We start from the raw sequence: 13789 nt of genomic DNA on the forward strand, positions 1-13789 counted from the left end.
AATCTGTAGACCCTGTTCAGGTTTCACCTTTTGTTCCAATAATACCGGGATCTGATTCAAGATCACACATTGTATTTAGTCTCTTCTCGTCTTTCGTGACCTTGACTTTTTTAAAGAGTACAAATTACTTTGTGGAAATGCCTTGCAATTTGGGTTTGTCTTATGACCTTTTGATTTACACATTTTTGAGGGGACTACCGTACATGTATTCTTCTTGCAGCATAACATTAGGAGTTGCACGATGTCAGTTCCATTACCCATGATAACATTTATCCCCTGGCTAAGATGGTGTTGGCATTCACTTATTTCCTTAAGCACTTGTCCAGATTTGACAAAAAGATGCTCTAGGCTGATCCTGTGTTTTCCTGACTCTACCCCTGGAATCTGCCATTTCTCCAGGAAGCCCTGGTTTCTTTCAGTGGGGAATGGTGTTTAGAAACCAAGTCTGGGCATTATGTGTACTTACTGGTCTGGGATGTTGTTGCTTCTAGGCCCACTCGGACAGAGCCAAGAAACACACGTTGGGGTGCCTAGGTGGTTCAGTCAGTTAAGCATCCGACTCTTGGTTTTGGCTCAGGTCACAGTTTGAGCTCAAAGTCTTCTTGGTATTCTCTTTCTCCCTCCCCCACGCCCGCCCCGTCCTTCTCCCACTTGCACTGTCTGTGTCTCTCTCAAATAAATAAAACTTAAAAAAATACATGCATGTATATATGAGTACATGCACACATAAACATATATTTCTATAGCTACATGTGTATATTAAAAACATTAGCTCATACTGATGTCTTCAGTTCCATTATCCTCACTATATTTACTTACTCAGTATCTTCTGTAAATGATCAGTCTCCACTTTTTAAATTTATTTAAATTTTTGTAACGTTCATTTATTTTTGACAGAGAGAGAGAGGCAGAGTATGAGTGGGGGAGGGGCAGAGAGAGAGAGGGAGACACAGAATCTGAAGCAGGCTCCAGGCTCTGAGCTGTCAGCACAGAGCCCGATGTGGGGCTCGAACTCACCGCGAGATCATGACCTGAGCTGAACGAAGTCAGACGCTCAACCGACTGAGCCACCCAGGCGCCCCTAAATTTTTTTTATTTTAGAGAGGGAGAAAGAGAGAGTGGGAGAGAGGAACAAATGGGAAGAGGGAGAGAGAAAATCTCAAGCAGGCTTCATGCTGAGTGCAGAGCCCAACACGGGGCCTGATTCCTTGACCCTAAGATCATGACCTGAGCCAAAATCAAGAGTCAGACGCTCAAGCAACTGTGTCACTCAGGTGCCCCGACCTCTGCTTTTGTAATTTAAGTTTAACTTTTTAAGCCTTTAAAGTTTATTTATTTGAGAGGGAGAGAGACAGAGAATCCCAAGCAGGCTGTGCACTGTCAGCATGAAGCCCAACTTGGGGCTTATCACACAAACTGGGAGAGTATAACCTGAGTTGAAACCAAGAGCTGGGTGCTTAACTGACTGAGCCACCCAAGTGCCCGTACTTTTTTTTTTTTTTTTTTTTTTGAACGAGTTTGTTGAGATATAATTCATACTCTGTGTAATTCACCCATTTAAAAGTATACAGTTTAATGATTTATAGTATATTCAGTGAGTTATACAACCACACACAATTCTTTTAACGTACAAACTGTACTAAAAATGGATACAGTTAAAAGTAAGAGTTCTGTGCATTTTATTCACCAGAAGTAACTACAGTAGCTGCCTTTGTATGTGTTAAGATGAATACCACATGTTGGAGTAAAGTGATGTAGTAGTATGGTTAGCCTCAGCCCTAGGACCCCCCCTTTAAGATAATATTGCCTAATGGGGCGCCTGGTCGGCTCCATCAGTGGAGCATGCAACTGTTGACCTCAGAGTTGTGGGCTCAAGCCCCACATTGGGCACAGAGCTTACTTAAGAAAAACAACATAGTACTGCCTAGTAAACCTAAATCGCAGGTAGATAGACCAGAAGGTGTAGAAATGGAAACTGGGAACAGGATTTGTCTATAGTGGTTGGGTTGCCTGTGTTAATTGGCTTGGATATTCTATCGTCCTTACCTGTGTCCTCAGGCACCAGTTTTGTCTGTCATTGTTTTTGCTCGGTTGAGGGAAGAGGGATGTGTCCTGATTACCATGCTTGGAAAGCAGCTTGAGAATGAATTCAGGTTGCTAAGTAGTGGTTGCATCACCTGGTGTCGCACTGCCCACCCGCGTCTGTGTTCATGTCACTCAGCTCTGCCCTCTTCTGATACTTAACCACCCATTAGTGTGACTTTGAACCTGCTGTGTCAGTTCAGTCTTCTCTCTCTTCAAAATGACCTTATATCATAGGTTACTACTAATCGACTCCTGTTTATCTCTAACATTTTAGGTGGGTGGGTAGGTAGGTAGGTACATAGATAGGATGTTCCAAGTAGGACAGAGTTGGTGATGTGTGAAGAAGTGAAACTGCTGGTATTTTGGGGGAAGGTGTTAGTCATCTCTGACATTTATCTGTAGGCTGGCTTCTACACCAAAAGAAGAGGGCTTTGTAAGCCCGTGACTGTTTTTGTTTTGGGTTATTTTTGGATGGAGATCTGGACAGAGCGTTACTGTGATGTGAGCACTGCCAAAGACAGTTCTCATTCTCAGAGGCTTTGGGGGCCATCTTCAGCAATGGTGCACCATGGTCTCTCACTTGCCCATTGCAGGTGTCTGCTTGCAAGGCAGCTTCTACCTTTGAATTCACGTTTGCCCTGTTCCCAGCATGGACCCTTGTGTGTTTTCGCTTGCGAGAATTATCTTGGGTCTTTAATATCAGAGCCCTATTGACCTCAGGGACATCTAGGGATGGCTGCTATACCTCACGGGAAATTGCAGTGGGTGGTCAGGTTGATTCTCTGGGCTCCCTCTCATGACAGAAGGCTATCTTCTCCCACCTGGTTACCACTTCCATGAGCCCCATAACTGAAACGGTGTTCCAGCTGTTCGCAGCTGTAGAGTACTTTCGCAGTAGGTTTTTAAAAACTGTGTGAGTGTTGGTGCTGCTGAGGGCTTCCCCAAGTAGGGAATAACAACCTTTGTTATTTTTGAAAGGAATTTCAGTAACTCTGGAAGAGCTCTAAAACCTGATGGCTATCATGGCCTTGATGGATGGACGTGATATGGAAAAGAAACAATCCTAGGGAATGGATGGGGGTTGAAGATAGATCATAAATGCAGCTTAAGTGAAATCCTGTAGGTTTAGGGTTTGTTAAATTGCCATATTCATTCCTCAGCTTTTTAAATAGCGAAAACTCTATAACCTTCTGTGCCCCGTGACTTGCGAAATTGTGGCCATTATCTATTACAACCTAACTGACTAAATTGAAGATTGTTAACAAACTTCAGTAAAATTCTAAACTGAGACCAAACCATTTTCAGTGTTTGTCTATAAAACAGTAATATTGATCTGCCTAAGTCAGTTTTTTTTTTTTCTTAGAAGCTTCTGATAAATGTAGCAAAGGCAAAAAAAAAGTAATAGTGAAAATGCCAGAAAACAAGTGTTGGGATTGAAATGTGTTCCTCTTTAGTTTACATGCTTAATAAGTTTATTTTCCAATAAAAGAACGTGGGGGAAGCAAAAATAATTTCCAGTTTCTACACCATGATTAACATTTTGGTGTATAGAGACAAGACTTTTTTCTTTGGACACATACAGAAATATGTGTATTTTTAAATGCATTTTTTTCTTCCTAAAAGAGGTCATACTACATATGCTGCCTTGTTTTTTGAATTTTTTTTTTTAATATTTAGATTTAAACATCTATTATGTGCTGTTCTTATGGAGATATATCAACATATCTGTATGGTTCTTTGCCTATATTTGTATAGACTTACCCTTAAGGAGTTAACCAGGGTGAAGGAGGAATGTTAGGGATATGGAGTATGTTTCTTTCTTTCTTTCTTTTTAAAATTATTTAACCACTATGGAAGTTTTTCCATGTTAAATATAAACGTAAACCATATTTCCTTTGACCTGATGGTATTCCGTTGTATGTAACTACCATCATTTAATTCCTGATTGATGGGCATCTAAGTTAGTTTCAGTGTTTGATATTAGCAACACAGCAATGAATATCTTTGTTTTACTTGCTTAATTATTTCCTTAGAGTGTGTTGTTGGAATTGCAGTTGTTAAAGAGTATTCTTTTGTTTTGTTTTATTTTTACGTTTTAGTTCCTGGTCCAATTTCAGTGGTGTTAATTCTCTTCTGGTTTTCAGAGGTCAGACAGATCGAGTCAGTCATGGGATAGCTAAGGGTTGGTAGCATTTAATTTTACTGTGTAGCATGGAGTTAATTATTGAATTACTGACATTTTAAAAGTTTTGATTTTAAACGTCTTTCTGAAATACAGCGTTTGAAGGATACTGAAAAGGTAAAATATGATGGTGACTCAGTACTCATCATCCTGATTTAAGTTCTTCAACAGCTTGCCAGGTCTGCTTCATCCGCACCTTATTTTGTCATAGAGGGAGTAAATGTTTCAAAGCCCCATCCTTTCTTCCCTTTTCCTCCCTCTTGCCCTCCCTCACTCCCTCCCTTGTTCTCAAGGTGGCCACTACCCACTTGTTGGCATGTATTATTCTCACGCATGCTTTTGTTTTTGGGGGAAAGAACCCAAGTTTCAGTAGCTACTTTTCTTTCTCATTAATTTTTAAATTTTAATTCCAGTGTAGGTAACATGCAATGTTATATTGGTTTCAGGTGTACAGTGTAGTGACTCAGCACTTCTGTACCTGACTCAGTGCTCATCATGATAAGTGTGCTGTTAATCCCCATCCCCTGTTTCACCCACCCACTCATCCCCGGCTTCCCTCTGTCTCACACATGTTTTTATACTTTTGCTGTATACAGATGTTTCTATAAACCATTTGTTTTTGTGTTTTTAAGCTTACATAAATGGTATCATTCTGTACCTGACATCACTTTTACAACTTGCTTTTACTTTACATCATTTTGGGGTGTATCTAATGTGTGATCCAAGTAGATTTCATTCATTTTAACTCAATATATAGTATTCCACTGTATGTTTATTTCTGTTAGTATTTTTTCCACTGTTTTTTATTGATTTTTAAAATATTTATTTATTTTTAGGGGAGTGCCAGCGGGGGAGGGGTAGAGAGAGAGGGACAGAGGATCCAAAGTGGGCTTTGTGCTGACAGGCTGACAGCAGTGAGCCTGATGTGGGACTCAGGCCTACGAACCATGAGGTCATGACAAAGATTGATGCTCAACCCACTGAGCCACCCAGGTGCCCCCCACTGTATTTTTTAAAAACCCGGTTTGTTTATTACCTCTGTAGACTAGATATATAGTAATAAAATTGCTGGGTTTAAAAAAAAATACTTATTTTGAGAGAGAGAAAGAGCACGAGCTGAGGATAAGGGGCAGGGGGAAAGAGAGAAGAGAGAGCGAGAGAGAGTCCCAGGCAGACTGCACGCTCTCAGCACAGAGCCGGACATGGGGCTTGAACCCATGAACTGTGAATCATGCCCTGAGCCAAATCAAGAGTTTGGCCCTTAATTGACTGAGCCACCTAGGTGCCTCTAAAATTGCTGTTTTAAATGTTTTTCTGATGTTGCAATTGTAAACATAAAATTGATGTTTTAACAAATTGTAGATTTCTGTATGATAACTGTGGTTGTATATATAGTTTGCTTTATATAAAACTAGTTACTCAGCTCAAGACTCACCAACATTACCATCAGTAATTAGAAATAGCACACTTGCATACTGCTTAGTGCTTACTGTGTACCAGAATCAGCTCTAAGCTTTTCAGGTGTTGTATTATATTATGTCATTTATCATCACACAGGATAAGGAAATCGAGGCACGGAAAGGTTAATAAGTAAGTTAACCTTCTTTATGCCTAAAACCATTCTGCTGATAATGATGGTGCTGAAATAGAACCCTGGCATTTAACCCTATACACACTGTTCATTAATACACTCTTTTGTTGCTTTTTGTCATAAACTAAGTATAAAATTGCCTAGTCAATACAGCATAATCACATTAATACAATATGAGTTGGTGGTTGGGTGTCAGGGTTTAAGTAATTTCTACTTGGTTGAATATCAGGATTGTTTCTTCTAGTAGAGGCACATCCTCATTTATCATGAGGATTTTGGATTTTTTAAGCATTGTGTCTAGTTGATGGAAAAAGTGTACATGTTCTAGCTCCCTAGAGCCTTTAGGGCCTCAAGGCAACACTATGTCTAACTTACTTTGTGTTCCTGCATGAGGAAATTGGCTTCCAAATTCCCTGTACTAGTGGTGTGAAACGTCACTACCCTGTGTAAAGTTCTGAAGTGGGGAGGCTGTTTTTACTGCCCCAGCGTAATGTCACAGCACATCTTCCCCCTTAAAGTAGATTAAGGACTCCTTCCACTTGTCACATGGGTCACGGAAGGATTGACTTGTACAGTGCCCATAGACTGAGGCCCGAGGCTGAGGGGTCCTGGAGAACCAGGCCATGATGATGAGCTTGGGGGGGGTCTACACAGACTTTGCATTAAGGTCAAAGCCCTACGACCTTTCTCAGGCCAGATTACTTTCATATTCTATGCTTCCTTCTTTAAAAAAAGAAAAAAGAAAAGAGAATCTCAGAGGTTAGCCTGCCTGCTTCCTTTCCCTTGCCTCCACTTACTACATCTCTTCCTGAACTAAGCACACACCTCTCTCCCTGTCTTTGTGTTCCTCCACTTAGACCCTGTATGGAGCATATTGGTGATGCATCAGAATCTCCTGGAATGCTTGTTCAATGAAAATTACTGAATCCTACCTTAGACCTACTGAATCAGAATCTCTGGGTGATGCTCCCGTGATATATGAATTTTTTTTTTTTTTTAATTTTAGCTCTATGCCCCACGTGGGGCTTGAACTCACGACCTTGAAATCAAGAGTCATCACATGCTCTACTGACTAAGCCAGCCAGGCGCCCCAGAGATACATGAATTTTTAACTTTTTATTATGGAATGTACAAACATGCCCAAAAGAGAAAAATAATACTGTTAACCCTTATGTACCCATTGGCCAGCTATGCAGCAATCATTAGTTCATGAGCCCCTTTTACGTTGTCTGTGGACAATCCCACCCACCTACTCTTGATTATTTGGAAACACATCACAGATAATATTTTTTTTTCCTGTAAATATTTCAGTGTGTATTTCTAAAAGATCATCTGTTTTTTAAACAACTATGTATATTTTCCTCACAGCTTTTTATTTTTGAAAAGTTTTAGACCTATAGAAAAAAAATGTAACCGTGAATACTTCTGTACTTTTTACCTGGGTTCTCTGCTTTTGTCTTCTCTCACTCTGTGTGTGTGTGTGTGCATCTTACGTATCTTTTATTGTTGTTATTACACCCTTTGAAAGTAAGTTGGGACATTGTGAAAATTTACTTCTAAATATTCAGCTTGTTTCTCCTAAGAGCAAGGACATTCTCTAACATAACTACGATACAGTAATCACACTTTGGGCAATTTCTCTCTAACCATCCAAATAGTGTCCTTTATAGCTTTCCTTTAAAAAGGATTGAACTATTACATTTGGTCTGCAACAGTTCCCCAATCAACTTTTTTTTTTAAATCTTTCACAACAATGGTATTTTTTTAGTTTAGGCCATTTGTTTAAATATATCCCTGAATTTGAATTTGTCTTACTGTTTTATCATGATTAGATTCAAATAACATATTTTTGGCAGAAAGACTGTGTAGTGATATTTTCTTTTTTTTTTTAATGTTTGTTTATTTTTGAGAGAGAGAGAGAGAGAGCGAGAGAGAGAGAGAAAGTGAGCAAGGGAAGGGCAGAGAAGGGGGGGAGACCGAGAATCCCAAGCAGGGTATGCACTGTCAGTGCAGACCTGATGTGGGGCTCAAACACAAGAACTGTGAGACAACGACCTGAGCCAAAGTCAAGAGTTGGACACTCCACCGACTGAGCCACCCAGGTGCCCCAGTGAGATTTTCTTCTTAGGACATCACATATATCAGCTTGTCACTGTTGGTGATGTTAAGCTGGTCACCCGCTTAAAGTAGCGTCTGCCAGAGTTTTGGATCGCAAAGGCACCCATTCCCTTCTATCGATGAGTCTTCCCTGAATCAGTGGTGCTTTGTCTTAGAGCTACATGTTTTTAGGTACACAAAAGGACCAAAGTAAGATTCGTCTGTACTTCAAAGGAGCACCTGGTCTTAGTTTCTTGGGGATATTGTTGTTAGAAATAATGTGGGCAGAAATAGGGATGTAGGAGGCTAGGAATATTAATTAATGTGAACTCAAAGGTCGTGGGGAGTATCTGTGTGCTTTTGAGATCATGGAATTGGGGGGTGGGGGGGAATTCCCATTCCTGTTCCACCCCTCCTGTATTCTGATAGCCCTGCAATTGGACTGTAAGGGATTGGAGTCCAGGAAGAGTGAGGAAAGTCCCAGGCATCATGACCTGAACAGGATGTTGAGCTCTTGTAGCTGCTTTACCTGGAGCTGTAACATCCAGCTGACCTTTGAAGATGAGAGAGGCACATCAACTTACATAAATTAGAGACTGCTCCTGTGCACACCTGACTGTGTAGCTGCCCTGATCTGCAGCGAGGGTCCTTTCTACCTCAAATCATGATCAGATTTGCTTATAACAATGCTTTCTCTTTTCCAGTGGGTGAATTCGTAAGTGATGTTCTACTCGTTCCAGAAAAGTGCCAGTTTTTCCACAAAGAGCGGATGGAGGTGTGCGAGAATCACCAGCATTGGCACACTGTAGTTAAAGAGGTAAAAGAATGGATCATGTGTTGTTTTCCTTGTTAAGAGAGAAAGAAAGTAACATTTTCTTCCAAACCTCATGATTTTAAATTGCTTTTATTTTCCCTCTTCAAAGTTTGCAATTACTTGTACCTTCTAAGTTAAAAATATTTGGGGGGCACCTGGGTGGCTCAGATGGTTAAGCCTTTGACTTTTGGTTTTGGCTCAGATCATGATCTCATGGTTCATGAGTTCAAGCCCCGCTTCAGGCTCTGCGTGGACAGTGTGGAGCCAGCTTGGGATTCTCTCTCCCCCCTCTCTCTGCCCCCCGACTCACACATGCTGTCTCTCTCTCTCTCTCTCAAACTTAAAAAAAATTTTTTTAGGGGTGCCTGGGTGGCTCAGTCGGTTAAGCGTCTGACTGCGGCTCAGGTCATGATCTCGTGGTTCATGAGTTCAAGCCCCTGCTGACAGCTCAGAGCCTGGACCCTGCTTTGGATTCTGTGTCTCCCTCTGTCTCTGCACCTCCCCCACTCACACTCTGTCTCTGTCTCTCAAAAATAAATAAGCATTAAAATTAAAAAAAATTTTTTTTAAATAAAAATATTTGGGAGGATATTTTTATTGAGAAATACAGTGTTGACAATCCAGCTCCTAAAGTTAAGGATGTTGAAAAGATTGTTAAGCAAGGATGCTGTCCGTGGGATTTCCAAGGAGGCCATCCCAAGCCTTAGGGCCTTAGGGTAAAAATAGCCAATTCTAGAAAATCTATGTCTTGACATGTATCCTCATAGGATTGGATGCCATTTCATTTTTCCAGTGAGGAAAAGTACCCTTTCTTATGCTTGTCTTCTGTGGTTAAGTTGGATCTCTAGTCAGTTTCTTTGGTCAGATTCTGACACAGTGCCCTCACAGTGAGGAATGTAAATTATCACTGACCGCCTTTAGCCGGCATTATAAATACTAGAAGAGCTCCCTTTTCCTTAATTTTTTTCTAACTGTGGGCTTTTGTTGTTTCTGGCCCAGATGATGATTCTCCATTGCAAGTTAAACAAAATTGGTAAATCTTCTTAAAATAATAGCATCACAACTTGTTGACAGAAAATTTGTGTGTCTGTGAGAGAATGCTTTACATAGTGATTTGATAGGGGTTTCTTTTGTTTTTTTTATTATTATTTTTTATAATATTTTTATTTTTGAGACAGAGACAGAACATGAACAGGGGAGGGTCAGAGACAGAGGGAGACACAGAATCCGAAGCAGGCTCCAGGCTCCGAGCTGTCAGCACAGAGCCTGACGTGAGGCTTGAGCCCACAGACAGCAAGATCATGACCTGAGCTGAAGCTGGACACTCAACCAACTGAGCCACCCAGGCGCCGATAGAGGTTTCTTTTGGATGAAGCTAGTGATGGGGGACTATTTGACCAAATTTATTAATGTTCTGATGTTGGATCTGTGGGTTTCTTTTAGGCCTGTCTGACTGAGGGGATGACCTTATATCGCTATGGCATGCTGCTGCCGTGTGGGGTAGACCAGTTTCATGGCACTGAATATGTGTGCTGCCCTCAGACAAAGACTATTGAATCGACTGTGTCAAAAGAAGAGGAGGAGGATGAGGAGGAAGAAGAGGAAGAGGATGAAGAGGAAGACTATGATATTTACAAAAGGTAAATTCTTCTTCTACACCTGTTCGATTGTTTTGCTGGTGGCGGTGGGCTGCCGGTCCCTCCCTTCTGGATAAAGTGGTCATTCCCTTGTTCGTGTTGGCATTGAGCCAGCTGGCCTTTCATTGTCGCCCTAGCTGATTGAAGGACTGCCGGTGGCTCTCAGCTTCCTATTCTGTGGCCACGGTATTTTCTACAGGCTAGTGCAGTGCCTGCCCACTTACTCCTCCCCTCCTCCTCCCCAGCTGTAGCTGGGCTGAGGGCTGTAGTGGCACAGCTAAACGTGAGTTGAGCTTATTTCCTGTCTCTGTTTTTGTGTTTCAGCATAGGGAAAAGAATCATTGTTGTGCTTTGCACACAGGAATTGGTCTTAACCTTCCTTTTCTATTGTGACCTTTAGTGAATTTCCTACCGAAGCAGATTTGGAGGACTTCACAGAAGCAGCTGTGGATGAGGATGACGGGGATGAGGAAGAAGGGGAGGAGGTGGTGGAAGACCGTGATTACTACTACGACACCTTTAAAGGCGATGACTACAACGAAGAGAACCCTACCGAACCCAGCAGCGACGGGACGGTTTCAGAAAAGGAGATTACTCACGACGTTAAAGGTAACCTGATGTATTAAAATTCATCTGGTAATTATTTGCTTACAATTTTGGACTGCATTCATCACAGGTAAGTCACACAGGGAGAGGCGGCACTCCTGGACGCTGGCGTGAAATCCGCTCTCCAGCCCACTGGTGGTGCCATCTTAGCGCTCGGTGGCCAGGCTGCTGACACGGTCAGGGAGGGACCCAGGATTGAATCAGAAACTGTTGTTGGCATTATAAGGACTGAACTAGAGAACAGGGACCCAGAGGATAAGGGAGAAGATACATGGTTTACACTTGGGCAGGATTCTTCCACATGGAGCCTGCAACATTCTCTCCCCAAGGGGAGCCCCCTCCTCAGTACTTCTAAAGCCCTGACCTTCTACAATGAAATTAACTTCCTTGGTTCTTTTCTTGAGTGTGTGTTCCCATCCGTATGCTGCCCTGTTGGTCCACCAGAAAGATGCCTGTGACTGGGAGGGTGGCCTTTAATGACCTACTGGTGAGGGATCAGGCCTAGCAGTTTTTTCATCCTGTCACTGAAAAAAAAAAAAAAAAGACCATCTAGAGCCATTTACATGCAGCCTCCTGGAGAGTGTCTATCTGATGCCATTTAAGATCTGAAGAATTATTTGGGACTCCCTGTAGGGGAAACACTTAACAGTCTAGATGTTTGTTTGTTTTTTTTTTTTAACATTTATTTATTTTTGAGAGAGAGTGAGAGAGAGAGAAACAAAGCATGAGTGGGGGAGGGACAGAGAGAGAGGGAGACACACAATCCAAAGCAGGCTCCAGGCTCTGAGCTGTCAACACAGAGCCCAACGCGGGGCTCGAACTCAACGGACCACGAGATCATGACCTAAGCTGAAGTTGGATGCTTAAACAACTGACCCACCCAAGCACCCCGACAGTCTAGAAGTTTCTGAGTCATCTTGAAGAAAGTGAAAATGTACATGTATGCAATCCAGGCACTTAAGTAGCATTTCCTATGGTTATCACCAGTAAAACAGCCTCTTCACCCACATTGGTCTCCTTTGATCCTTGATACGACAATCAACAAATCAGGCAAATATCTCAGAAGTGGGAGGCTCACAGAGCTGTGAGACACAGAATTCCTCTCCATCAGTCTAGACTCAAGACAGTGTGAAAAACACTGTTTTCAGTTCCTAAGTGTCTTTACTACAATCAGGACAGAAAAACGACTATGTCCTCAGGAAGCCCGGGCTTGAGTCGGTGAGATGGTCCACCAGGGCACTTGGGGTCCGCCCAGTCTTGGCCTCCACTGACATTCAGCGGGTCGTTGAGCATGTGGCCTGGCCTGTCCTCCTCCCACCCGTAGCAGTGTGATCAAAGCTGCTGCCTCTGTCCCGCTGACGCTCTGACCGTTTTCACACAGCTGTCTGCTCCCAGGAGGCGATGACGGGGCCCTGCCGGGCCGTGATGCCTCGTTGGTACTTCGACCTCTCCAAGGGAAAGTGCGTGCGCTTTATATATGGCGGCTGCGGAGGCAACAGGAACAATTTTGAGTCTGAGGATTATTGTATGGCTGTGTGTAAAGCGATGAGTAAGTCCTGGCACGCTGGCTTCGTGCAGCGGCTCTGTCCTGTCCGGCGTTCTGTCTCTCCCGGCCGTCCCTGTGACCGCGTCTGTGTCGTGCTCCCTTGCCGACTCAGGTGTTGGCTGTCAGTCGTTTTCCTCTCATCTCTGTGCTTTGTAGACCTAGGCTCTGCTTTCCTGTTGGCAGTCGTGAGCCCAGTTTTGTACGTCCGTGCTCACCGTGGGTCTGGTGGTGGTGGTGGCGGCGTGTCCTCTCCCTGGCACAGCAGAGAGCCCAGGGGCCTGTTCTTTCTTTTCCTTCCTTGTGTCTGTGGGCCCCTGGAGGGCTTCTGTGTTGCTTGGGACAGCAGCCTTACCCTTGGCTGTGTCTAGTTGAAAGGCACAGGGGTGAGCAGATCAGTCTTGAGTTCTGCACATTCTTGTTTCCGTTCTTTCCTCCCATTCTCGTCCTTGAGCTACCCTGTCGCCCACCCCCATGGTGCATGTTGGCTGAGGGGGACACTGCTCTTCACACTAGGGACACCAGGAATACTCTTGGGAGTCCGGAGTCCTGAAATCTCTTGCTGTCTGCGTTCTGTGGGGAGAGTTCTGCAGCTGAGTGGTGGTAACTGTTTTTCCGATAGTTTGGCAATGTTGGATCATGCAGAGCTTTAGGAAGTGAAAGAATTTTAGTTCGTGTGTCCTTTGGTCACGGAGGAAATTCAGTGGTTCAGCTGAGTTGGGTTTACTTAGACATGGGTAGGAGAAGCTTTGCTTTTCTCCGTGGTTACCCCCCTTCCTTTCTAAGGCCCTCTTTCTCTTATCTTGCAGTGCTAGCCCATGGGTTTGGAAGATCCTCAGGCTGGACACTCATTTCTTGGTTCTGATTCTGGAACTCGTTAGAATAATGAATTGCTGGTCGTTCCTGGTATTTGCTCTTACGATTTTTGGCTGTCGCTTCTGGTGGATTTTCATTCAAATACCAACCTGTTCCTTTTTCCTCCCCCGCCCAAAAGATTTTTAAATCTTAATATTATATGGTGTGCTTTAGCACCTCCACTCCAGCTGCTGCTCTGTGGAGAGACTGTTTTTATTAGAAATCATTGGAAATGTGGAAACAGAATGAGTCCTGAGGGAACTTTGATGGCAGAAACTTTTATTCAGGAAAGATGTGGAGACAGAAATTATTGTGGTATTTCCTATTTTATAAAATTACTTAAAATAAGGGGCAACAAGACATTATTTGGGGGTGAAGC

At 42.9% G+C, this 13789-nt stretch overlaps 1 protein-coding gene across 5 annotated transcripts in view; it reads left to right on the top strand.

The window, feature by feature from the left end:
- The window catches only part of APLP2 (amyloid beta precursor like protein 2), an 85989-nt gene that overhangs the window by 53465 nt on the left and 18735 nt on the right, over nt 1-13789 (top strand). For 3 of the 5 annotated variants that reach the window (XM_042957623.1, XM_042957624.1, XM_042957625.1), the window contains exons 4-7: nt 8660-8772; nt 10213-10409; nt 10807-11015; nt 12394-12561. In XM_042957623.1, coding sequence (XP_042813557.1) covers nt 8660-8772; nt 10213-10409; nt 10807-11015; nt 12394-12561 — 687 coding nt within the window. The remainder of the gene's footprint in view (nt 1-8659; nt 8773-10212; nt 10410-10806; nt 11016-12393; nt 12562-13789) is intronic. The other 2 variants (XM_042957626.1, XM_042957627.1) reach the window with 1 other exon arrangement.

This window comes from Panthera tigris, chromosome D1, assembly GCF_018350195.1.
Source record: "Panthera tigris isolate Pti1 chromosome D1, P.tigris_Pti1_mat1.1, whole genome shotgun sequence".
In the NCBI taxonomy this organism is placed as follows: domain Eukaryota; kingdom Metazoa; phylum Chordata; class Mammalia; order Carnivora; family Felidae; genus Panthera; species Panthera tigris.